The sequence below is a fragment of the Hypanus sabinus genome, chromosome 27 (genome assembly GCF_030144855.1).
Source record: "Hypanus sabinus isolate sHypSab1 chromosome 27, sHypSab1.hap1, whole genome shotgun sequence".
NCBI lineage: Eukaryota > Metazoa > Chordata > Chondrichthyes > Myliobatiformes > Dasyatidae > Hypanus > Hypanus sabinus.
In genome coordinates, this window is record NC_082732.1 from 28955790 (window position 1) to 28982908 (window position 27119).

Here is a 27119-nt window from a genome sequence, read left to right on the forward strand (position 1 = left end):
ACAGGGAATATCTCCAAAATCTCAATACAGCGATGAAAAGATTAGAAAATTATGGGCTCAGAGCACAACGCAACAAGTGTGAATTCTTTAAACCAAGCATCACTCACTGTGGTCAAACTATTGACGCATAAAATGTACACCAGTGTGCTGAGAAAACTCAAGCATTCGTGGATGTCCCAAGGCCAAAGGACGTGTCGCAGCAGTGGTCCTTTTTAGGATTTGTCAATTACTACAACAGGTTCCTGCCAAATCTGGCTACTGTGATCCACCCCTTGAACTCACTACTACAGATCAGGGAGACACGGTGATGGACAAAGCAGTGTGAGGTGGCTTTCTAAAAGATAAAGGAAATGGTGAGGTCAGACTGTATATCTATCTATATATATATATTGTTGGTGTTTGTAGCTAAGCAAGGAGGTGTGTTGTATATTTAATATTTCAGTACTAATTGAGTAATATTGTGAATATTTTGTTTGATTAAACAGTCTTTGTTGTTTAACTAATTCATTATGGGTTGTATGTAAAAGTATGTGAAAGGCATACGTCATTATGCCACCATGTCATATGTATGTGCCTCGCTAAAAGTAAAAACTAAACTGACACAGGTTATCCCCAGCTCTGTGTTTCTCTTTTGTTTAGTTTTGTGTTTTGGAGTTACTAAACATAACACACACCATCTGGTCAACACGTGAACTTGTCCTGCCACATACAGGTGGGCTGCTCCCCGGCCTGTCACGCCAGTACTTCTCTGAAGATCGTCACCTCATCATGGTGGAGTTCCTGAGATCCCAAGTGGGATGGCGGCTGGGGTTTCACCACCTGGTGCTTAGCTCCTGGGAGGGTCACCCATGAAGGCAAGGTCAAGAGGCAGGTTCCAGACGAAGAATAATCCAACCAAATCCTCCATGGGGAGCTTGTGGGAGATGGTAACACATCACAATGGCAGTGAAGGTGGAGGAAGGCTGCAGCAGTGAAGAATCCCCAGTCATTTTGCATTCCACGTTTCTGGACCCTGACCACGATCAGCCATGGACCAGGTGGTGGCTGCCCATGCATCTGTACTGAACTCGTTGGTCCTCTGCAGGGAGCCAGAGTGCATTGGGCTCTGAGGTTCTGTGAGCACCTGAACTGGTTAACTGTTGTTTAATGAGGGTCGTAATCGTTCAGTTCCTTGTGTTTTTCTCGAGCGGCATGATCTTTGTGATGTGTCTCCTGGTGATTTCTGTATAAACTTGTCAAGTTTATTTTGATAGGCTCAGGGACTCCATGTTACTTGATTTATTTGAGCAGATGTCTGATTAACCTGAATCACGGGGTCTTAGTTTTGAGAATGTTACGTCTCACAGTGTCTCTCAGCCAAGCCATCAATGTTCTGTTGGAATTCTTATGAATAAACTGGGGTTCTGACGTTGCCAGTGCATATCATGACAGAAGGACTCCACCAAGTAATGGACCCAGTGGAGGTTGAACAGTGACATTCTGTCATCAGTCGGCTTCAGATGAGAATCCCATCTGTTCTCAGCTCCACATTCTGAGTTTCTCAGGTTCATTCCCAGTGTCTCTCGTCCACATTCCAAGCTCCTCTCATCTACGTTCAGGTTTTAACTGGGTCTCAAGGCTCTTTTCAAGATGATGCATCCCAGACTAAGCGTCCAAGTTTCTCAAGGGCGTCAGTGTTCTCAAAATCAGTAAGCTCCCCAGGTCCCTCGCGAATTTCTGTCTTGGGTGTCTCAGATCTCCTTCTCAAGCTTTCCCAGGTCCCTCGTGAATTTCTGTCTCGGGTGTCTCAGATCTCCCTCTCAAGCTTTCCCAGGTCGCTCGTGAATTTCTGTCTCGGGTGTCTCAGATCTCCCTCTCAAGCTCCCCAGGTCCCTCGTGAATTTCTGTCTCGGGTGTCTCAGATCTCCCTCTCAAGCTCTCCAGGTCACTCTCAAGTCGCCCCTGGCTCTCGAGTTTATTGGTCTCTATGGGCCGTCAGGTGCCAGCTTTTGGGAGACGGGTACTGTAATGAGCTCTTTGGGTTTTTGCAGGGAGATGGGGACTGAACTGGTGTTTTTCTTGAGCAACTTGCTCTTTCTAATGTGGTCTCCTGGTGCTTTCTGTATATACTTTTTAAACTTTATTTTGATAGCTCAGGGATTTCATGTTATTTGAATTATTGCAGTGGACACCCGATTAGTGCTCATCGCTGGGTCCTAGTTTTGAGAATGTTACATCTCAGTGTCACCAATATTCTGTTGGAGTTCTTACGAATAAACCCTGGTTGCCTTCTCTACGTCAAAGTCTGTCTGTCCTCTGTAGTTGGGTTCCAACATTGCTAACACACATCGTAACAGTCTCAGCCTCCCCACATTATAACAATGTCACGCACAGGCAGTCTCCGTTAAGAGAATCCACCGCAACACACAATCCCTCCGGAGAACCTCATACCCAACTCGAGGGATTGTACTACTGCTACTTGCAGGTAGAGGTGACAGGTTTCAGAGGAGCTCTCTGCAGTGGGTAGCTGTGGCACATCCGGCAGGTGGTGCGGACTGCCGCCCCTCTGCGCTGGAGGAAGCTCAGGACGGTGGATGGAGTGACAATGAATGGGTAGTGTCCATGCTCTTTTGTTGGAACTGCACCCGTCCGGGGTTGTGCCTCACAGAATGTGGGGAGCAAAGTTTGAATCACTTCCCTCTTGTAACTACAGTCTGTTTACAACACGGAAGGAGAACTTCTGGGGCATCGCTGTTGTAGTCGTAGGGCAGCAGGGGGTGGTTGGAGGTGGGAAGTAGCTGGTCCATGTGGGTCTATTGCCAGTGGTGGCCCCAGGATGTTGACCGTGGGCAATTCAGCTCTGGGATCCTTACTGACTATTATCGGTACATAGTTAGACTTCCCCATTGGAGACAAGGTTCTGAAAGGTATTCGCAGGAGAAAGTAGAGAGATTTCCATTCAGAGCTAAGAATAGGGCTCAGCCATTTAAGAAGAGGTGTGGCCAACATTCTTCGCTGTGAAAGTTGTGAGTCATTGGAACTGCTTTCTCCAGAAGGGAGTGAAAGCAGAGGGATAAACAAGGGAGTGAAAAGTTACTGGAACAAGGCGGGAATGTGGTGTTGAGGTCACAGTGGAATCAGCCATGGCCTTGTTCAATATGACGCAGGGTTGGTGTGACTGGAGACCCTTTCACACGTCTGATTCTTATTGAGGGGATCAGTGGTAGAAGGGGTGAGCAGCTTCATGTTCCTGGGTTTCAACAGCTTGGAGAATCTACCTTGAGCCCAACACTGATGAAATCACGAAGAAGGCAAGCCAGGGTCTCCAATTTATTAGGAGTTTGCAGGGATTTGGTGTGCCACTGAAAACTCTTGCAAATTTCCACAGATGTACCGTGGAAAGCGTGCCCACTGCTTGGTTTGCACACCCCAGTGCACAGGATTGCAAGAGGCTACAGAGAATTATAGAATCAACCATTTCCACCATGGGCACAACCCTCCCCAGCATCGAGAGTACCTCTGCCGCTAAGGATCCTCACCATTTGAGAAATGCCCTCTTCTTGTCACCGCCAGTGGGGAGGAGGTATAGGATCCTAAAGACCCACACTCAGTATTTTAGGAACAGCTTCTTCCCCTCATCATATTTCTGAACACTGAAAGAACCCATGAATATTACTTAGTTATTCCTTTTTTGTTGAGCTGCTTATGTATTTATTTTGTCATTCCTATTAATTATATTATTTGCACTGCACTGCTACTGAAAAACAACAGATTTCACACCATATAAGTCGGTGATAATAAACCTGATTCTGATTAATTCGTGTTTGTTTTCCCTCCCACTTGGAGGCCTGAGCTTGGTGGTTCATTACCGTGAACACCCAGCAGGTGGCAGCAAAGGATCAGAGATACCATAGCTCCAGCCTGGTTGCCGCTTGAAAGTCCTTTTGGCCCATTTCCACCGTGCTGGCTCTTCCAGTTCGCGCCATTCCCCATAGTTTCCACATTGCTCTACAAGTCACCGTCCTCTAGATAATATCCAGCACCCTCTATATGGAACTGTCTTTATCACCGCCTCTGGCAGCGAGCAGGATCATAGGAGGAAGAGTCTGCACTCACCTTCCCCCGACTCCATGATTGAACCCGGATTCATTAACGACGAAGGCTGTTGTTCTCTGAACGTGGAGGCACCGACTCAGCAGAAGGTACCTAGGGATGAGCAACAGAATGTGTCAAGGATTATGCCTGACCATCAGGATAGAAGACCACTGCGGTCACAACATTTTCGCTGCCGGGCTGGATGGCCGTGCGGCGTCTGGAGACCAGGCCCGTCGCTTCCATCCTGACTCCCCCGGAATGTAAAACAGAGAATTAAACCTCGCGCGAAGTATAAACTCCGTCCCAAACACTGGAGCAAGCGGCCCGTGTCTCTCTTGTGCACACAGGACTCATTGCATGGAAGCAACTATTCTGCCCACGCTGCCGCTTTCCCTCGTCCGCCACCACTGCCCTCTGTTTGCGGTTCCCCGCTCTACATCCCCGAGTCCATCTGTGGATCTCATTGTAACCCCTCCCCGTGGCCGCCTTCTTTCCTGTTTTTGAGCAAAAAGACTCTTCTTTGAAATTCCCCGCTGGATTTCGTCCTTCCCTTGAGGAAGAACGAGATTGCCGTGTTTCCATGGCGGGGAAGATGCCGATGTGAGAATTCTTTCAAGGACAGGGCAAACAAGGTGCTCATGGCAGAACTTGGTCCGATGGTAGGAAGATCCCAGTGAGAGATAGACTGTGCTGTGTAGTTTTTTACACACACACACACACACCCACCCCTCTCACACTTCTACTCCACAGAGCAGTTTGTCCAAGGCCCTTGTCTAGAGGCTGCTGGCCCCACACAACTCATTAAAATGTGAAAAACTTCAAACTGTTCATAATCAAACCACTTTAATAGAATTGGATGGGTGGGATCAGTTTTATTTTCCATTTAAAACAAATAAAGAGCCTTTAATTATTTAACCTCAACAAGTTTCATTGGCATTGTGTTTCATTTACAGTGACGGTTCTGTGTGTCAATCAGATTGCACAGGAGGTGAACGACAACCAATATGAGGGTTAGAAAGGATCTAGTGAAAGAGGACCTGGTGCTTTCCTGTCACGTCTGATGAATAATCTCTTCTCAGGCTTCCAGCCAGATACAGGTATCAATTTTAATCAGCTTCTTGATGACAAACTCTGCCATCTTCATCAGGGGTGATGCTTGGGCATGTCTAGTCTGGTGGTATTTATAACCCCATCGTCCGTCCCGCCTGATTGGTTTGTCCTCATCCAATCAGATTTGTGCTCTCCCACCTTGTTTACAATCGAATTCCAGTTCTTACTTACAGCGAGACCTTTGTTAAAATTCTTTTCCTCTGGTTTTATTTCAATGTTTCCTTCACCAGTTGGCCCTGAAACCCATTGGTGCATCCCAGTAGTTTTGTGCCATCACAGTCAATCCTATGGCCATGTGAACACCTGTCAGCTGTTTGGTTTTCTATCTATTACGCAGATTCAGGGCTCATCTCAGTGCACTTGCAGTATATTACAGAATTTCACTTCACAGGACTACAGGAGGGATGGAGACGGGCTAACCCGTACTGACATCAATGGATCTGGGGTCGTGAGACATCACCGAGGACCTCACGTGGTCTGTACACACCAGCTGTGTGGTGAAAAAGGCAAAACAGCGCCTCTTTGACCTCAGACAGTTGAAGAAGTTTGGTATGGGCCCCCAAATCCTAAGAACTTTCTACAGGGGCACAATTGAGAGCTTCCTGACTGGCTGCATCACTGCCTGGTATGGGAACTGTACCTCACTCAGTCGCAGGACTCTGCAGAGAGTGGTGCGGACAGCCCAGTGCATCTGTAGGTGTGAACTTCCCACTATTTAGGACGTTTACAGAGACAGGTGTGTAAAAAGGGCCCGAAGGATCATTGAAGACCTGAGTCACCCCAACCACAAACTGTTGCAGCTGCTACCATCTGGGAAACGCTACCACAGCATAAAACCCAGACCAACAGGCTCCGGGGCAGCTTCTTCCACCAGGCCATCAGACTGATTAATTCACACTGATACAATATATTGACTGACTGTTGTATATAATATTTATTATAAATTACATTTGAATGGAGACATAACATTCGACAGTCCTCCGTCCTGCATCCAGGTGAACAGTGATGCTGCACAGGTCAGGTTAATATTTAAGGGGGACCGTCTTCACTCAGACGGCAGTGAGAGTGTGGAACAAGCTGCCAGTGGAAGTGGTGTGTGCACGTTTGATTGCAGAAAAGTTTAGAGTAAATGTACGGATGGGGAAGATAGAGGGTTGTGGACCAGGTGCAGGTCGATTGAACTAAGCAGAATGACAGCTCAGCATGGAAGAGACGGGCCTGTTTCTGTGCTGTCGTGCTCTCTGCCTCTGTGACTGGGCTTCCATCCCTGAGATTTCCTGCACCAGCAGCCTAGAGAGTGGGCTTAAATCCCACAACAACGGTGAAACTATCAGGTACAGTCCATTCCAGTTCATTGGGCCGTGGCTTATTCAGGGCAGCTGCTTAAAGAACAAAAACTAATCGAGAAAATTGCTGAATTCTCTTCGTATATTTGGGACACTATGCTGCTTAATTGGGGCAGGAGGCTTGCTGAACAGTTTCTAACTGCCATGATTTCAGTCCTCCCCTCCCCTGAAGGTGCTGACTCACTGGGTTCAGACCCCTCCCCTGAAGGTGCTGACCCTCACTGGGTTCAGACCCCTCCCCGAAGGTGCTGACCCTCACTGGGGTTCAGTCCCCTCGCCTGAAGGTGCTGACTCACTGGGTTCAGACCCCTCCCCTGAAGGTGTTGACCCTCACTGGGTTCACACCCCTCCCCTGAAGGTGCTGACTCTCACTGGGTTCAGACCCCTCCCCTGAAGGTGCTGACTCTCACTGGGTTCAGACCCCTCCCCTGAAGGTGCTGACTCTCACTGGGTTCAGACCCCTCCCCTGAAGGTGCTGACTCTCACTGGGTTCAGTCCCCTCCCCTGAAGGTGCTGACTCTCACTGGGTTCAGACCCCTCCCCTGAAGGTGCTGACCCTCACTGGGTTCAGTCCCCTCCCCTGAAGGTGCTGACACTCACTGGGTTCAGACCCCTCCCCTGAAGGTGCTGACACTCACTGGGTTCAGACCCCTCCCCTGAAGGTGCTGACTGGGGTTCAGACCCCTCCCCTGAAGGTGCTGACCCTCACTGGGTTCAGACCCCTCCCCTGAAGGTGCTGACCCTCCCTGGGGTTCAGTCCCCTCCCCTGAAGGTGCTGACTCGCACTGGGTTCAGTCCCCTCCCCTGAAGGTGCTGACTCACTGGGTTCAGTCCCCTCCCCTGAAGGTGCTGACTCACTGGGTTCAGTCCCCTCCCCTGAAGGTGCTGACTCGCACTGGGTTCAGTCCCCTCCCCTGAAGGTGCTGACTCACTGGGGTTCAGACCCCTCCCCTGAAGGTGCTGATCCTCACTGGGGTTCAGACCCCTCCCCTGAAGGTGCTGACTCTCACTGGGTTCAGACCCCTCCCCTGAAGGTGCTGACCCTCACTGGGGTTCAGTCCCCTCCCCTGAAGGTGCTGACCCTCACTGGGTTCAGTCCCCTCCCCTGAAGGTGCTGACTCTCACTGGGTTCAGACCCCTCCCCTGAAGGTGCTGACCCTCACTGGGGATCAGACCCCTCCCCTGAAGGTGCTGACCCTCACTGGGTTCAGACCCCTCCCCTGAAGGTGCTGACTCTCTCTGGGTTCAGTCCCCTCCCCTGAAGGTGCTGACCCTCACTGGGTTCAGACCCCTCCCCTGAAGGTGCTGACTCTCACTGGGTTCAGACCCCTCCCCTGAAGGTGCTGACCCTCACTGGGGTTCAGTCCCCTCCCCTGAAGGTGCTGACTCTCACTGAGGATCAGACCCCTCCCCTGAAGGTGCTGACCCTCACTGGGGTTCAGTCTCCTCTCCTGAAGGTGCTGACCCTCACTGAGGATCAGACCCCTCCCCTGAAGGTGCTGACCCTCACTGGGTTCAGACCCCTCCCCTGAAGGTGCTGACTCTCACTGGGTTCAGACCCCTCCCCTGAAGGTGCTGACCCTCACTGGGTTCAGACCCCTCCCCTGAAGGTGCTGACCCTCACTGGGTTCAGACCCCTCCCCTGAAGGTGCTGACCCTCACTCCCATCGCCCTGCCTCAGTCCATCCCCAGCTCCCTCACAACCCCGCCCTGTCACGCCGAGGCCTCGTGACGCCCTCGGATAACGTGAGGGCCGCCCTTCAGGGGATGGGCAGGAGAAGGAGAACAAAGGCTGGCCTACACCTCACCACCCCTCTCGACTCCACCGCCCCGGGCGGGTGAGTAAAGGTCTTCACGTACCGAGCTGCCACACATCCCCAACTCAGAGGAGGGAGAGGCCAATTGATTACAAGTTGTAAGATCCCGAGGGGTGTGAAAGAGTCACCACTTAAAATCTAGGGTCATCCAGTTAAGACTGAAATGTGACATCTCAGAGCTTTGTCTGTCTCTGTTCCTCAAGGGCCGTGGATACCGTTAAGGTAGATAAAAACAGTGTAGAAAGTGGAGAAAAGTTAGGGTGGACAGGGGAGAGGTAGCAATCTGACAGAGCAGGCTTGGTGGGAGAACGGTTGACCTGTGCCTGTAATTCGTACCTCCCTGAGTGATTTAAGGTGTCTTAGGGGCAGTTTCCTGGCAGTTTCAGCCCCCGTTCCTCGTCCCCCTCCTCATCCCTGCTCGAGGACATCACCAGGAGCCCAGCACTCCAGGTTGAGGGAACTGGAAAGGTGCTGTGGGGTCGGGAGTCTCCAGCCCCAATTGCCCCCGACGTGCACAGGGTTCCAGCTGATGATCGGGTCGAGGACCGTGCCAGTCCTGACAGGTGTTCATCTGTCCTGCAGGAAACTGTCCAGTCACGTTGGCCGGGGAGGAGTAACTCAGCTCAGACCGGACTCATTCAGGATGGCTGCCCACTCTGCCGCTTCACGATGCCAGGGTCACCCCTGTTTCATAAATACAAGCATTTTCACCTAGGGTCATGGGACCGGGGGGGGTGGGGGGCGGGGGTGAGTGTAGCTGAAGTCCTGGCCCCTCCTATTCATTGTCAACCATCCCGGGGGTGGAGGGTCACCTGAGTCACCAATCATTTCTGCCGTTTATCCATCTTTAGGTGTCTGTGGGCACCTTTCCCAGTGGTGGTGTTCACAGGTATTGATCTGACCGGTTGGACAACAGATCTGGAGTCACAGACAAACCTGACCAGTTAGGAGCTACCTTAGCTCATGAGATACATACAGATGTCGTCCCCTGTGGAGATCACTGAACCCAATGGCCGTATTTCAGTGACAACCCAGCATTTCTGTGCTCACCATCACCAACTTGTACTCCTGACTTTTAATTTTCAGAATCAGGTTTAATACTACTGGCATATGTTGTGGAATGTGTTAACTTTAGGGCAGCAGTACATTGCAATACATGATAAATAAATAGAGGGAAACAGACCGAGTTACACTAAGTATATCTGTTTATTAAATAGTTACAATAAGTAGTGCAAAAAACAGAAGTAGATAGTAATAGATAGTAGTGGGGTAGTGCCCATGGGTTCAAAGTCCACTCAGAAAGCGGATGGCAGAGGGGAAGAAGCTGACTGCGAATTGCTGAGTGTGTACCTTCAGGCTCCTGTAGATAGACAGATACTTCATTGATCCCAAAGGACTTTACAGCGTCACAGGAGCGTTACAAGTGCACAGATAGACAAATATCAGAAGAGAAGTAAGAAAGAGTAAAAAATAAGTTGCCTTAAAGAGTCTTCCCCGGCTGTAGGTTGACTCTTTATAGAGCCTGATGGCCGAGGGTAGGAATGACCTCATATAGCCTCTTTCTACCTCCTTCCTGAGAGTAACGATGAGAAGGGGGCACGTCCTGGGTGGTGGGTGAGGGAGGTCCTTAGTAATGGAGGCCGCCTTCCTGAGTGAGTCCTGGTGGGGGTATTTAATAATGGACGTTGCCTTCCTGAGGCATTGCTCCTTGAAGATGTCTTGGACAGTACGGAGGCCAGTACCATTGATGGAGCTGACTAATTTTACAAGTTTCTGCAACTTATCTCGATCTTGTGCAGTAGCCCCCTCCATTATTCCCCCCCCCCCATACCAGACAGTGATGCAGCCTGTCAGAATGCTATCAGAGTACATCTGTAGAAGTTTTCAAGTGTTTTAGTTGACAAACCAAATCTCCTCAAACTGCTAAAACTCCACATGTTGCTGTTGTGAGATTTGAACTCTGGGCTACAAGTCTGGTGATGGAACTGCTGCACCTTCAGTTTGACCTGATCATAACAATTGATCATCTTGTCAATTAGTCCATGCCAGACCCAGGGCCGGAAATGAAATGGGAGAAGATGATGTACTCGCCCTCTATTTTATGTACGTGGAGCACAGCCATGGCCTTGACCCCAGTGAGTTATCTGATCTCAGACACCATGACCAGGATCGTGGGAGCACAGATACACCGCTGTAAGACTTTGTCCAAATGTAGTCTGTCGGGACACATCCATTTCAGTGAGAATCCACGCCCCAAGTCGTGTGTCTTTCGGCACATTGACAGCACAGCGTACCTTTAGGAAGTTTCCTGGGTGATATTCCCGAGTCAGCTGTGTGACTGGGGCCTCTAATCCACTGTTCCGTAAAATACTCCACACCAGCTATCACCTCACCACACTCACACACACACTGACCATGCTCACACAGACACTGATACACTCACCGATACACAGACTGACACACTCAATACTCTCACACTCACTGACCACTCACCACACTCACTAACACTCAGATCCCTGGATTTCCGTGCTCAAGGCGAGGCTGAAGCATTCATTCTTTTGGACAAATGTGTTGAGCTGATGATCCTGCTGACAGCCCACCAGTACAGAGGCTGTTCAGTAGCAAGGGCTCAGAGACTGGACGCATCCACCTTTTCCTCCTGATGCACCTTCACCTTTCTACACCTACAAGTCGAGAGCACGATGGAGTGAGTGACGTTCCAACAGCCCTCAAGAAGCTCCACGCTATCCAGGACTGAACGGCCCTTCGATGAGCCTCTCAATCACCCTGGACATTCGTTCTCTCTATGGCTGGTGTACAGTAACCGAAGGCACTGCAGGAGCCCAGGTAAGTCATTTATGCATCCTGATAGGTCTGGGGATCTCTGCTTCGTAGGGACCCCAGATTGGTAAAGGTTAACAAATTAAACTATGTCTTATCACCGGACTGCCACTGCCCTCCCGCTTTTTCCCTGGTTACCACGCTGCTTCCCACCATGATCTTGGAGACCACAACCATCACAAATCACATCTAGTAGGGTAGTCCCTTGTTGGATGAACCTGACTATGGCACTTACAGAAGTTCCCTATGCTCCATTTGTAGCCTCTTGCTGTCTGAGTTTCAATGGCGTCAAATGACTGAATTCTACAGTGAGCGGTGTGTCTGCCCCACTCAGACCCAGTTGCCTCCTATCACTGGTTGTCCTCTCTCTCCAGTGCGTTCCACACATCGCTAAAGCAAATAATGTGATTTTTACTGTAGAAGTGCAGATGCTGGAAATTTGAAATAATAATGGAAAAGGCTGGAAGTACTCAACAGCATCCGGAGAAAGAGCCCCAGGCTCCTTCACCGGAACGGGGAAAGAGAGAAAAACTGGTTAATTTTAGGTGGCAGAAGGAGAAATGAAACAAAACAAAAGGTGTACAAGATGATGGGAGGCATTGATCACGTGGATAGTCAGAGGCTTTTTCCCGGGGCTGAAATGGCTAGCACGAGAGGGCACAGTATTAACGTGTTTGGAAGTAGGTACAGAGGAGATGTCAGGAGTAAGTTTTTTATGCAGAGAGGGGTGAGTGCGTGGAATGGGCTGCTGGCAACGGTGGTGGAGGCGGATACGATAGGGTCTTGTAAGAGACTCCTGGACAGGTACATGGAGCTGAGAAAACTAGAGGACTGTGGGTAACCCGAGGTAACTTCTAACGTAAGAACATGTTCAGCACAGCTTTGTGGGCCAAAGGGCCTGTATTGTGCTGTAGGATTTCTATGTTCTCTGTTTCTAAACCTCTGATAGAGTGAGACCAGAAAAACAATCTGAGAGCTGAGGAGCAGATAAAGTGAGATTAAGACTTTTTGAATACATAAGCAGTGTCAAATGTTACCGACAGATCAGCCTGTTTCTTTCCCCACTGATGCTGCCGAGCGTGCCGAATGCTTCCTGCACTTCCTGTTTTTATCACCCCCCCCCCCCCCCGGTAGAATCCTGATCTGTTCTCCCCCACCGAAGCCGTCCGTGCACGGTGGATTGGACGGTCAATGGGCCTCACAAGACGTGGATCAGATTCCTGCTAACACAGTTCTTCGTCTCATCAGCTGCAAGGTGACAATGTTAACCCTGTGATCTATGACAAAAGGCCTTTGGTTGGCCAGGCAACACTATATTCAACGTATGGCAGAAGAAAAATATTTTACAGACATTAAAAAGTAGTTCTGGCTCACAAAAATGTGTAGCGGTCGCATGGAAATGTACTTGTGGCTTTGCAGAAACTAACTAATGATCACAGCCAACAGGGAGAGAACCCTGATCGACATTCCTCTCTGTAATCAGAGCTCAGATCTTACACCGTTGCTGCGATAATTAGACCATAAGACTTAAGAACAGAATCAGGCATTCAGCCCTGCAAGACAGCTCCGCCATTCCATCATGGCCGATTTATTATCCCTCTCAACCCCATTCTCCTGCCTTCTCCTCATAACCGTTTGATGCCCTGACTAATCAAGAACTATCAATCTCCACTTTAAATATTTCCAATGACCTGGCCTCCTCACCCATCTGTGGCAATGACTGCCACAGCTTCACCACACTCTAGTTCCTTATGTAAAGGGACGTCCTTCTATTCTGAGGCTGTTGTCCTCCGGTCCTAGACTCATCACTATGGGAAACAATCTCTCCTCATCTGTTTGAGTGAGATCGCCCCCTCATTCTTCTAAGCTCCATCAAGTACAGACCCAGAGTCATCAAATGCCCCTCACACATTAACCTTTCATTTCCAGGACCATCTTTGTGAATCCCCTCCGGATTATCTTGAGATTGCTTTTTGATAGCATCTGTTTAGTAAGTATTGCTCTCAGAGCAAGAGTTCAGTATACCTGAGAACACTTATGCATAAAAGGTTTGACTGGTTCTTGAGGAATCCAGCTGAACTATTTAAAGTTCACCACAGCCAGGATTAGTGATTTAGAAGTTTCTTTAAACAGCTTTCTATGGTGAAAGGCCAGCAGGGTGCAGTATGGAGCACAACCCCACTCCCCAGCCCCAGTACTGGGCAGCAGGGTAATGCTGGGACAGCGACAGAATAACCCGCTGTTTGTATACAACATTTTATTAATGCATACACTTAACACACAGATAACAATAATACTGGCTTTTAAAAAATTATATCAAAAAGTTAATGCATAAATCAGCTTACAGAGCAACAAAATTCAACATGGCGGGAAAGTGATTTAACTGCACTCTCAGATGTGGATCAGAAAGGAAGTTACCTGCCCTCCCCAGGACACAGTGGGGATATTCATTGGAAGGCAGGTTCCAGGAACCTCGTGAAAGTGACGACCTGAAAAACCACGGGAGGATATTCGGCCAGTCCAGCTGGCCGAAGCCAGTTCAATGAACACCCGACTTGACCTGTTCCCACACTCTTCCCTCAAAGCCCAGAGGATGATTCCCCAAAAACCCTTACGTACTCAACATACAGGGTTTCAAACATTGAAACTATTCCAAGACACAGTTTATTGACTTACCCATCACTGCTAAACGCAGTTTATTCACCTAGTATACTGACTTACCCTGCACTGTTACAGTGTCATTCCATAGGATAAAATCCTCAACTCCTCCAAAGAAAGTTTCAATTTCACAGAAATTGACAATAAGCTCTGGAGCAGCTCAGGGGCCCACAGTCTCGGCATCCCTCCTCGCCAACACCAATTAGCCCTAACTTCCTGAACACAGTTTGGTGATTCAACCATGGCAGGATGCCCACCGTGCCAAATCAGGCTCATGCCAGCTGTTAACCGGGACCCAACCACAACCCCCTCCATCGCAGCTCGCCAGAGTGGAGGTCAATCCTCTGCCTGGGAAGAGTGGTGGACCCGTCCCAAGCCAGGGGAGCCTGTGGAGTGTGGGATCCGGCACAGCCCCGCTGAGCGACCCCCTCCGCGGAACCACAGCCCCAATCGATTAACATCAATTATTGAATTACAATTACAGACACTTGTCAATATGACAAAACAACTTGGGAAGAGCCCGTTCTGAAATGTCCTCAGTTATATAAGCGCCTCCGCTGTCTAACTCAGTATTGCCAGGGTCTCCACGGGGTCCTGGTTCTGGGAAGCTCCACTTCTTTCTCAGGAACCCGACTGAGAGCGGTTTGGTGTGCAGAGGAGTCACAGACAGGGCACCTGGGTCTGGCGTGCCGACAAGCCACCGAGGGCCTCCTCCGCACACCGGATGTAGCCGTCGTCGTAACCCTGCAAGGGGGGGGGGGGGGGTCTGGAGGCTGGAAAGAGACAGACACGAGGTAGGCCTCGGCAGCGTTTTCCTTGTGAAGCGAACAAAGATTGATAATAATCTCTTCCCATTCTGATGCACTGCCCCACCGTGCCCTACCTCCATCCCTCCCCCTCAGAGAGAGGGCCCCAGCTTAACTCTCCCAAATCCCTCTCGTGGATGTAAGGAACTCTATTGTATAATCTTTACATCATAAGACCATAATTAGGCCCTTTACCCGTTGAGTCTCCTCTGATGCTGGCTGATTTATTTTCCCTGTAAAGCCCGCCCTCCTGCCGACTCCCCGAAGCCTTCAACACTCCTTACGTTCTGTATTGAGGAAGAGCAGGGCAGATCATCCAGGACCAATAATTATCCCTCAGCCAATTCTGCCGGCACAAATGATCACAATCACGGTCACGGTCACGGAGCTGTTTGGGGGATCTTGCTGTGTACAGTCTACCCCCTTCATTTCCCACATCACAGGAGTGACTATGTTTCCTTGGGTTCTTTTTCCAGATTCATTCCCGTAAAGATGTGTAATCTCTGAGTTACGCAGTGAACACTCGGCCTTCCCAGTCACTGAGGGAAGCTGGAAATTTCTGGGGAATACTCACCGAGCAAACGGTGATGCCCCAGCAAGCTCACACATCTTTCCAAGATCTCGGCTTTCTCCAGTCTGCAGTTCGGCTCGGAGTGAAACTCTCTCTCCAACAATCCCTTCAGCTGCATAATGCTTCTGTTGATGCGATCTCTGCGGTGTTTCTGCACCGCGGGTTTCATCAGCTGCAGGACGAGGGGAGAGACACAGCTCAGCAAGGGATTGGCAGGCACCCCCCACCCCCACAAAACCTGCCCTCTCGCCACCCCCTTCTGGCTCGGAAACACCAGCCCCAGAACCCTCTCCGTCTCAACCTCACTTACCCCACATGGCTCTCTGCAGCTGACCCTGGGTTTGGTGCCTTCCCTCGGGCGCTGACTGGCAGCGGTGCCCGGAGACATGTCTGTGGGGCTGAGCGTGAAGGTGAAGCCCACCGTGGACTGTGTGAGTGAGAGGCACTGACTGACCCAGCTCCCTGAGGCCGGCCTGGGCAGCTGCTGTATTTAAAGGCCAGTATTAGCATGACAAAGTGTGGGGCTCCGCTCCCACTCGAGTTCCCACACTCACCAGCCAATCCCCCAACTCACTGACAGCACAATAGACGTGTGCCCGGCTACAGGGGGAATTAGTGACGGGATCTGCCTCTGTATTGTGGGCAGGGCGGCCTGAATCTCTGAGGGCCATCTGAACAGCAAGTGCGTCTCACAAATCCCAGGATATTATTGTCAGCACATCCTGGGAAAGTGGCTGGAGTTGGGAGCGAGGGACAAGCTCCTATTTCAGAATCAAATATCATTGATTAACATCTCATTGTGACAGATTGTGAGGCAGACAATGACTTAAAGCGATACGGGAGATGATCAGCTCTCATGTGCACCTTCTGAACCGCTGTCCCAATTTCCAAATGGCTCACTGCTGACTTAGTGAGGGAGAAAATATCTAAGGATGGGATGTAGATTTCATCAGCATAGTCATTAGTTTCTCTGACAAAATGGGATCTCCTGATGAAGGATCTCAGCCCAACACAGTCTATTCCCTTCCATAAATGCTTTCTGACTTGAGTTCCTTCAGCAGTTTGTGCTCAAGGTTTCCAGCATCTGTCAGAATCTCTTGCGTTTGGGACTTGCTTCTTGTTGAGCTGTTCCCACAGAGAAGCTGAGTGATTGTGGGACTGGAGTCACCTTGTATTTTCAACTGGGTAAACACAGCAGGTTTCCAATTCATATAAGAGTCCTTGACTTGAAACACCGGCTGCCCATCGGCCTTCCGCAGAGGCTGCCTAACCCACTGAGTTCATCTATCACTTCGTCTTCGCACCGCGTTCCACCTTCTGTCGTGTCGTGTGTTTTCCATCCACAATGATGAACTGATTGGAAGTTCAGTGCAATCAAAAGCAGCTTCCTTATCAGTCTCTTGTTTACAAATTTTGAAAAACATTCCCTGCCCACTCTTCAAATCTCTATTCAATAAAATAACACGCTGGATAAATAATCTAAAATGGTCTGAATGCAATTTCTTTCTTACAAAGCACATTTACAAGGAGCGCTGCCACAAGAAGGCAGCGTCCATCATCCAGGCCATGCCATCTTCTAACCACTTCCACTGAACAGGAGGCACACAAGACTTGCCCACACTACCAGGTTCAGGAATGGTTAATACCCTACAGCTGTCGGGCTCCAGAACCGTCGTGGATGATTTCAATCACCCCTTCTCTGACCTAATCCCACAACCTATAGACTCACTTTCAAGGAATGCTCTCAGCATTGATTTTTTTTAATTTGCATAATGTCTTCTCTTCTTTTGCACATTGATTGTTTGTTAGTTGTTGTTTATGTATTGTTTTTCATGTGTTCAATAACTTTATAGAGAGCTAATTATCACTAGATAATTAGCTTGTGCTGTACTTGCTCCCCAGCTCCCTCTCCAGCAATGTCCATGAATGTAAATTCACTTTCCTTTCAGGGGGTGTGGTCTCCTTCAGTCTTTTTCTCCTGTGACTTTACCCACTACCAATGGCAGCAATGCCTTCATCTATCTGCCCCAGATTTCTCTATTTTTCTAACTTGGTCCTCAGTCGTCAATAAATCAATAGTCAATAATGAATGGTGGAGCAGACTCGATGGGCCGAATTGCCTAATTCTGCTTCTATGACTTAAAAAGTCTTTAAAGGTAACCTGTTCCACCGTACTTTAGATAACCCCTTACCATATCACTGCATTTGACTAATCACACCACTGAGATGCACCTTTTGCTGTATCAGAGGTCCTACGCAAGTTCATGTCAGTGCCTGAGCCTGTTAGTTCCTGGTCCTGTTCACAGGGCGAAAGGCTCTTTGTCTGGGTCAGGGCAGCACAGTAGCATAGAGGTTAGTCCCAGCAATCGCCGATAGAAGTTCAATTCCTGCTGCTGGCTGTAAGGAGTTTGTAGGTTCTCCGTGTGACCATGTGGTTATCCTCCTGGAGCCTCCAGTTTCTTCCCACGACCTAAAGACACCTGTTTGGGGTAGGGTTAGTGAGTTGTTGGCTGCAGAAACAAGATGACATCTGCAGGCTGCCCCCTGCACAATCCTCCAGTTGTGTTGGTGGTTGATCCAAAATGACTCATCTCATTTTTTCATTTTCAATCTTTTTTTATTGATTTAAAAGAATAAGGATAAATACAAGTCAGAGGAGAAGTTATCTCAAATACATATTTCAGTAAAAGTACAAACAAAAAAAAGAATATACACTGTCAAAATCATGTATAGTATAATATTGAGCTAATCGGCTTCTAATTTTCTCCAAACTTAAACAGGACATAATGGAGGAAAGCCAGAAAAAAACAGTAGGTGGATCGGGATCCTTCCAATACAATAGAATAGCTCTCCTAGCCAATGAAGTTGAGAATGCTATCATGCATTGAGCGGAAGCAGGAACATTTCCTGCTTACTTTGGAATAATCCCAAAGATTGCCGTAATTGAATTAGGTTGTAGGTCCAAACCTATGACTTTTGATAACTTTCTAAAAACATCTCTCCAAAAATTATTTAACCTTATGCAAGACCAAAACATATGAGTTAAGGTAGCCACCTCAGTGTTGCATCTATCACAGGTGGGATTTATATTAGAAAAAATATATGCTAGTTTATCCTTTGACATATGCGCCCTGGTCACTCCTTGAACTGAATCAAGGAGTGACAGGCTCAGATAAATGAATTGTTAACTAAATGATAAATTTTATTACATTGGTCATCTGAAAGTGACTCCTGAAGTTCCAATTCCCAAGCACGTTTAACTTTATCTTTGGACATCATTCATAAATTCATGAGCCGTTTATATATAATGGCTATCAATCCTTTTTGAAATGGTTTAAGCTGAAAGATAGCATCTCTCATATTTGGTAAATAAACAAATGAGTAATTTGGTAACATATCACATAAAAAATTCCTAATTTGTAAAGATCTGAAAAATTGTGCGTTAGATATACCATATTTATCCACTAGCTGCGAAAAAGACATTAAACAATCCTCTAAAAACAAATCTAAAGTAGTTTTTATTCCCTTAGTTTTCCATGTTAAAAAGGCCTTATCCAAAATTGATGGTTTAAAAAAATAGTTAAGATGGATATTACTAGAAAGAACATAGTTATTTAAGTCAAAAAATCTGGGAAACTGAAACCAAATTTTTTATGTATGTCTAACAATGAGACTAAGATCTTGTCTACCAATCCTAGAAAACGAAAAGGGAAGAGGAGCTCCCAGTAAAGAAGCCAAAGAAAACCACCTTACCGAGTTCTCCTCCGTCCAACCATGAAGGACAGTCCTGGTTATCTATACCGTGAATCCGAAAAGTGATATAACAAATATTAATTGCCCAATAATAAAATTTAAAGTTTGGTAATGCCAAGCCTCCATCTTTTTTTAATTTTTGCAATAAAGGTTTACTCACTCTACAACTCTTATTATTCCAGATATATGACAGGATCATAGAATCTATTCTATCAAAAAACATTTTCGGGACAAAGGATGGAACAGCTTGAAATGTATAGAGAAATTTTGGTAAAATTGTTATTTTTATAACATTTATTCGACCAACTAACGACATTGTCATAGGTGACCATTTGGAAAGCGTTTGTCGTGCACATTCAATTAGAGGAAGAAAATTATATTTATATAAATCTTTAAAATTTTCAGTAATTTTAAAAATGACACCTTTCACTGATTGTTGTGGAGCTGCCAGTAGTTACTAATTAACCTACTTGTCACTCACAGGAAGAGTGAGAGATAAATAGCTATTTGTAGGAAGGCAGATGTGTTAGATGACCAAAGGGAGATGATTGGGAGAAGGGAGGTTGGAGGCAGAAAGATTTGTGACAGGTTGCCATTCAACATAGAATGATGCAAAGCTGGCCCATTGAACCGATGCTGGCCCTTAGTGTAATCCATTCCCTCAATAATCATCTCAACATTCCCACCAGCTTCCCCAAATGTAACCACACACCTCAGGACTAAGTACAATCTGCAGTGGTCATTTCACCCACATGGGACATTTGTCGAAAGTTAGAAGAAAGTGTAGCACCCAAGAGAAACCCATTCAGTCACGGGGAGAATGTACAAACCCACGGAGACACAAATGATACTGCAGATGCTGGAAACCTTGAGCAACTCACACAAAATACTGGAGGAACTCAACAGGTCAGGCGGTATATGGAGGGAAATAAACAGTTGATGTTTCAGGCCAAGACACTTCATCGGGACCGAAAGCCACGAAGACTGCACCAGAGGTCAGACTGAACCTGGGTCACTGGTGCCAAGCCAGCAACCCTACTGCTTTTCTATCATGCTGTGCATGGTCCAGGAGCCTACCAGCTGAGAGCTGGCAACTCAGAAGAAAGCAATCCTACATCGTTGATGAGGAGCTGGTTATTCATGGAGATCTGAATGATGCATGTCAAAGAAGAGCAGGTTAGAGGAGTCCTTTCAGTTCTATTTCATGAAATCTGGATGGAGAAGCTGCAAAAACATTGTTGAGAAAAGCATCCCTTTCAAAGGGAATTACATAACTGCATGAAAAAGTAAAAGCTGAATGAAACTCACTGACCTGAAGTATTAAACACAAGACATTCTGCAAGTGTTTGTCGTGGAGAGCAACATACACAGAATGTGGGGAACTCACCAGGTCAGGCAGCATCTGTGGAAATGAACAGACAGTCGATGTTTTGGGCTGAGGACCTTCAACTGGACTGGAAAGGAAGAAGCAAGACACTGGAATAGACGGGTGGGGAGAGGGGAAGACAGATAGCTAGAAGGCCAGAAGTGAAGCCAGGTGGGTGGGAAAGGTAAAGGGCTGGAGAAGAAGGAACCCGATAGGGGAGGAGAATGGACCCTGAGGAGGGGCACCGGGGGAGCTGATGGGCAGGTGAGGAGAAGAGGTGGGAGGCCAGAGTGTGGAATAGAAGAAGAGAAAAGGGGGAGGGAAAAATACTTGATGTTCATGCCTCAGGTTGGAGGCTTTCCAGGTGGGATATAAGTATTGCCCCTCCGCTCTGAGGGGGGCCTCGTTGTGGCAAAAGAGGAGGCAATGGACCAACAAGTCAAAACGGGAATGAGGAAAGGAATTAAAATGGCGGGCCACCGGGAAATTCTGCTTTTGGCAGATGGATCAGAGGTGTTCAACGAGGGGAACAGGAGAAAGAAGGTGGGGTGGGGGAGGATGAAGTACAAGGTGGCAGGTGATAGGAGAACCTGGGAAAGAGGGAGGGGTGAAGTAAAGAGCTGGGAAGTTGATTGGTGAAAGAGATACAGGGCTGGAGAAGGGGGAGTCTGATAGGAGAGGACAGAAGGCCATGGAAGAAAAGGAAGAGGGAGGAGCACCAGAGGGAGGTGATGGGCAGGTAAGGAGATAAGGTGCTCATCTCCCTCCTCTTTCTTCCATCACCTCTGTCCTCTCCTATCAGATTCCCCTTGAGTGAGGGACACCCTGGTGGCCAAGCATTTTAATTCCAACATGTTGGTTCATGGATTGCTCTTGTTCATGAGGCTAGCTTCAAGGTGGAGGAGCAACACCTTGTGGTTCATCTGCATACCCTCTAACCTTTGGTATGAATATCAATTTCAACTTAGGGTAACAAATTCCCTCCCCCTTTCCTTTATTCCCCACTCTGACCTTACACTTCTCACCTGCCTATTACTTCCCCTTGGGTCCCCTCCTCCTTCCCTTTCTCCTATGGTCCACTTTCTTCTCTAATTAGATTCTTTCTTCCCAGTCCTTGACCTTTCCAACCTGCCTGGTTTCACCTATCACCTTCGAACTAGCCTCCTTCCCCTCCCCCCACCTTCTTATTCTGGCTTCTTCCCCCTTCCTTCTCTGAAAAAAGGGTTTTGGTCCAAAATGTCCACTGTTTATTCTTTTCCATACTTGCTGCCTGACCTGCGGAGTTCTTCCAGTGTTTTGTGTGTGTTGCTTTGGATTTTCAGCATCTGCAGACCTTCTTGTGTTTGTGACCCCAATACAACCCTATTAGAGAAGGGGGAGAGGTAGGACTATCCTGGATCAGCCCGAGTCATTGCACTCTATCTAAAGCATACCCATGTGTTAGCATTGAGTAAGGGCAGCATTGGGATGACAGTAGCATTTTATTATTTTAGGATACAACAGGGTAACAGGCTCTTCTGGTTCAATGAGCCTGCACCCATGTGACAAATTAACCTACTAATCTGTATGTCTTGAATGTGGGAGGAAACCAGAGCACCCAGAGGAAACCTATTGAGTCACAGGGAGAATGGAGAATGTAGAAACTCCTTCAGTCTCAATATCTCTACAGCCATCAAACCGGCCTCTTCTGTAGTCTACCTAAGATGGCACCTCTTACTCTGATATGAGAGATCCTCTCCTTTGTAATCTTACGTGCACTGGGGTTGGTGGAACAAGTCACTCCCTTCTACCATGTCTGGTGGTAGTCAGGTATGGTTTCACCCACACCATGTCTCCAAAACTTCATGTTGCTACCTCTTAACTCTGTGGTAGCATTTCCGGTCATCTTCTGGCATCTTCCATTGCCCTCATTTACCTTTTCTACATGATGTTCCATGAGCAGACGTGCATTGATCAAGATATTGATACTGATCCATGATGCATTGAAAAAAATTGATGATACTGTACCTTTATCAGTTCCATCTTCTGGATTCTTCTGTTCCAAGTATGGTTGGGGCACCTTTTTACTCTGAAACCTACACTTGAACCCTCAGATTCACTATCTTCAAAGAGCAACTCCCAATAGGTCTTAAGTTAAATCTTGCAAACACATGATTTGATGGTTTTAACTGCACGGCCTAAAGGTTGTTAGCTTGTCACATCCCAAGTCAATTTGAAATGTCTCTTGTCTCCTTTGCACTAATGTCTTATCACAGTGAGAGTTGCTTCTGCACAATTCACTGCATTAGGTAGGCTGTGAATGTGAATCTGCCCTGTGAGACTGACCCTGCAAAGTTCACCTCATATTTTCAATCCATGCATTGCTGCTAGACCGAGTGCCTTGATGAAGGGACTCGGCTCGAAACATCAGGTGTTTACTCTTTTCCATAAATCCTGCCTGACCTGCTGAGTTCCTCCAGCATTGTGTGTGTGTGCGTGCGTGCATGTGTGTGTGTGAGAGAGCGCACATGCGTGCATGCTACTTTGGATTTCCAGCATCTACAAAATTCTCTCATGTTTTTCGCTCAGAATCACTTATTGATACTCGTCAGCTGTTGCTTGTAGGGCCTGTCCCATTGCTCGCAGCACAGAGCCTTTACTCTCGACTCCATTCCAATTTAGAAGTCCAGCCCTTCCAGCACAGACCTATTTCCTGATAATGCTTCCACGCAGAGTCTGGACAGATACCAGTTCCCTGTTTCCACAGTGCAACATGTGAAGGAACGGCCCTTGTGCAATTTCCATTCAGTGTCACTGTGCACCGAGTCAAGAGCCTTACTAAATCTTCAAGTCAAATTTATTATCCCAGTACATACTGTTTATATCACCATATACAACCCAGAGATCCATTGTCCTGTAGGGACGCAAGAAAACAAAGAACTAAAATAGAATGTATGTAACCTATACATAAACAATGGCCGACAACCAATGTGCAAAAGAAGATGCGTTATGCAAATAAATAAATAAATGGAAGAATAGATAGATAGACAAATGGAAGTTAAATGGAAAATAAATAAATAAATACATGAATAGACATATGAATGGATAAATGAACGATTGATTGATACTGAGAACCTGAATGGTAGAGTCCTTGAAAGTGATACTGCAGATTGTGGAATCAGTTCAAAGCTGAATGAGTGAAGTTACCCACACTAAATAACTTCGCTCAGGGACCACATTGAACCAACTCATGAACAAACCCACGTTATTTCTCTTTTACACTATTTATTTACCTTTTTACTATACCTTATAGTTGTGACTGCACTTTACTGCTGGCACTCAACAAATTTCAGGACTTACGTCACAGATAAAAAACATGATTCTGCTTCTGATCCTCTGTAGCTGCTGATGAGTTTCCCGTCCCTGTGGCCGCTCTGCCCATCTGTGATATGTCAGACACTTTAACACGGCAAAACAAAGCCACTATAATTGGGACATGATTGTATTTTAAAGAATGCCAGACTCTCCAGAGCCAGATGTTGAAGAGCAACACTGCTCATTCTGAAATAGGAGCTTGTCCCTTGCTCCCAACTCCAGCCACTTTCCCAGGATGTGCTGACATTAATATCCTGGGATTTGTGAGACGCACTTGCTGTTCAGATGGCCCTCAGAGATTCAGGCCGCCCTGCCCACAATACAGAGGCAGATCCCGTCACTAATTCCCCCTGTAGCCGGGCACACGTCTATTGTGCTGTCAGTGAGTTGGGGGATTGGCTGGTGAGTGTGGGAACTCGAGTGGGAGCGGAGCCCCACACTTTGTCATGCTAATACTGGCCTTTAAATACAGCAGCTGCCCAGGCCGGCCTCAGGGAGCTGGGTCAGTCAGTGCCTCTCACTCACACAGTCCACGGTGGGCTTCACCTTCACGCTCAGCCCCACAGACATGTCTCCGGGCACCGCTGCCAATCAGCGCCTGAGGGAAGGCACCAAACCCAGGGTCAGCTGCAGAGAGCCATGTGGGGTAAGTGAGGTTGAGACGGAGAGGGTTCTGGGGCTGGTGTTTCTGAGCCAGAAGGGGGTGGCGAGAGGGCAGGTTTTTTGGGGGGGGGGTGCCTGCCAATCCCTTGCTGAGCTGTGTCTCTCCCCTCGTCCTCCAGCTGATGAAACCCGCGGTGCAGAAACACCGCAGAGATCACATCAACAGAAGCATCGTGCAGCTGAAGGGATTGTTGGAGAGAGAGTTTCACTCCGAGCCGAACTGCAGACTGGAGAAAGCCGAGATCTTGGAAAGATGTGTGAGCTTGCTGGGGCACCACTACCTTGTTGGTGAGTGTTTCCCAGACTATTCCAGCTTCTCCCAATCACTGAGGTACCAAACTGAATATGGCACCTGGCTCTGAGGGAGGTTAAACTTCTGCAGGGTAACAAAATATTGGAAAACAGCCAGTGTGATGCTCATGTTCAAAAAAATTAAAAGCCAGGAATCTACAGGTCAGTTTGTTTATCAGCTTTAAATGGCAGGATGCCAGATTCAATAATCAAAGAGGAACTATTTACTCATTTAGGAAAGTTGAATCTAATAAAACTTAGTTAGCAAGGTTTTATGAAAGGTAAATCATGACTGAAAATTTTGTTTGAAGTGTTTGAGGCTGCATCGGGAGACTTGATGGGGGAGACCTGTAGATGTAGTATATTTAGATTTCCAAAGGAATTTGACAAGGTGTCATATTAGAAGCTGATGTATAAATGAAAAGCCAGTGGTGTTAGAGGAGTTATGTTAGAATGGTTGTAAACTAGCTGCTGTATAGAAAACAGAGAGTTGGAATATGCAGGTTGTTTTCAGAACAGAAGGAAATAACTAGCAGACTACTGCTGATCCGTTCTTGTCCCACAGTTATTCACTACTTACATTATTGACCTGGAAGAGGGAATGAAATGAGATTTACCGATGAGATAAGAATGTGTGGAAGAGCGTTTTGTGATAAGGATTCTGTGGGACTGAGTGAATGAGCTTAACGTGGAAAGCCTGAGGCCTAGCATGTCAGCGAGAGATCAGAATGCAGATTATCAAAAGGGAGATACTGCAAGTTGGTAAAGTTCAGAGGGATCTGGATGTTCCAGTGCATGAATCACAAAAAGCTCGCAGGCAAGTAGAGCAAACTGTTAAGAAGGCAAAAGGCATTTTGCCCTTTATTATAACGGAGTTTGATCGATTATACAGGTGTTGGTGAGTTCGCACCTGGAGTACTGTACAGTCCCAGTCACCTGCCTGAAAAAAAAAGATTTGAAGTAGTACAAAGCCTAATTCTTGAGGTGAGAGGGTTGTCCTGCCAAGACAGGGTAAATGGTTTTGACCTGTTTTTCTCAGAGTTTAGAAGAATGAAGGGCCTCCTGCTTCAAAAATACCTTCATCCTCAGGGACCCTGAGAGAGCAGAGGTTGTGATGTTCCCCTACTGTGACCGTCTCAGACAGGGAACATCACTGCCAAAGAAAAAGTTAAAACTGAAGTACATAGCAACCTCTTGGGTTCTGTACCCTGGGTACAGAGGAAGCTGCATCATTCAGGGCGTTTAAAGTTGAGCTGGATGAATATTTGATAGATCAAGGAGAAGAGGGCCATTGAGACATGGCAGATAAGAGGAACCAAGTCCAGCACAGATAATTCCGGGTCATATGAAAAGGTGGGGAAGGCCAGGTCACCTTCTCCTGCTCCTGCTTTCTGTATGAACTTTGGCTGGCAGCTGAAAAGAAAGAAACGAATAAAACAAGGAAACTCCTGTAAAGTCAGAAAGGAAGGAGATACTTGATGCACAGCAATCTCCCACAATCAGCACTGTGATCATGGCCACATTATCTGTGTCAATGATTTGGTTGGGAGCATTATTGGCCAGAAAGACTTGCTCAATGTTTAACTTTCGTCTGTCTCTTTCCAGCCTTCAGTTCCCAGGCCAGACAGCCCCTGCAGGGCTACAACGACGGCTACACCCGCTGTCTCCAGGAAGCCCTCTGCTTCTTGTCCGCACGCCAGACCCGAGGAGCCCGAACTACTGCAATGCCTCCGAGGAAAGAGGGGGGAGTGTAAAGGACTACATACCCACACTATGAATCCACCCCACACCACCTCCAGTCGGCTCGCAGCAAACAAGTTAGATCTCCCAGCACCAGGACCCTGGCAATTCTGAGCCTTGCCGAGTGGGACAGCGGAATCGCTTATATACCGAGGACATGTCAGAAAAGCTCTTCCCAAGTCTTTGTGTTGTTTTGTCATATTGACAAGTGTCTGTGATTGTAAATCGATGATTAATGTTACTGTAATTGATTGGGGCTGTGGCTCCCCTGGCGTGGGTTGGGTCTGCCTGTCTTCCAGGTTGACCCCCATTCCAGTGAGCTGCGGGAAGGGAGGGAGTTGGGGGTCGTAGTTGGATTCTGGTTAACGGCTGGCGTTAACTCCGCCGCGTAATACAACGCTGGCATTAACCCCACAGCCCGTTTCCACCCCCTCCTCCCTGTCGGCACACCGCAGACAGTGGAGAGAGAGAGGGCAAAAGGGCGGATATCCTAATAAGTTTCAGCTCTTCTCCCTACGCCATTCCCCTCAGGACACTGCAGGTGTGCCGGGCACTTGGACCGCGAAGAGACAGACCCTGGTACACTGGAGCCCGAAATACGGAGTATTTGTGTTGTTTTGCCATATTGACAACTGGCGGTGACTGTAAATCGATTGATTAATGGTAATTGCCGGACGCTCTGGTTCAGCTTGGTAAAGGGGATTTTATCTCAGTGCCGGGGATTTCCAA

At 47.6% G+C, this 27119-nt stretch overlaps 2 protein-coding genes and 1 long non-coding RNA gene across 3 annotated transcripts in view; all 3 read left to right on the forward strand.

The window, feature by feature from the left end:
• The first annotated feature begins 4635 nt into the window (after nucleotides 1-4635).
• LOC132382174 (uncharacterized) lies at nucleotides 4636-9109 on the forward strand. Its single transcript, XR_009508223.1, has 3 exons — nucleotides 4636-4706; nucleotides 5028-5171; nucleotides 8930-9109. It is a non-coding gene; the product is annotated as an uncharacterized LOC132382174 (long non-coding RNA).
• A 1976-nt stretch (nucleotides 9110-11085) lies between these two features.
• Nucleotides 11086-27119, forward strand: part of LOC132382171 (proteasome subunit beta type-7-like) — a 36509-nt gene continuing 20475 nt past the window's right edge. Inside the window, exon 1 of the mRNA XM_059952112.1 lies at nucleotides 11086-11194. The gene's annotated coding sequence lies outside the window, so the exon portion shown is untranslated. The remainder of the gene's footprint in view (nucleotides 11195-27119) is intronic.
• Nucleotides 22410-27115, forward strand: LOC132382173 (transcription factor HES-5-like). Its single transcript, XM_059952116.1, has 3 exons — nucleotides 22410-24342; nucleotides 24479-24647; nucleotides 26256-27115. The coding sequence occupies exons 1-3, from the start codon at nucleotides 24265-24267 to the stop codon at nucleotides 26402-26404; spliced, it is 396 nt and encodes a 131-aa protein (XP_059808099.1). The 5' UTR covers nucleotides 22410-24264; the 3' UTR covers nucleotides 26405-27115.

Excerpts from the sequence above, each read along its gene's own strand:
- LOC132382173 (XM_059952116.1), top strand. The coding sequence starts at position 24,265 with ATGTCTCCGGGCACCGCTGCCAATCAGCGCCTGAGGGAAGGCACCAAA. Across the intron at positions 24,343-24,478 it reads GCTGCAGAGAGCCATGTGGG|CTGATGAAACCCGCGGTGCA; the intron begins GTAAGTGAGGTT and ends CTCGTCCTCCAG. Across the intron at positions 24,648-26,255 it reads GGGGCACCACTACCTTGTTG|CCTTCAGTTCCCAGGCCAGA; the intron begins GTGAGTGTTTCC and ends GTCTCTTTCCAG.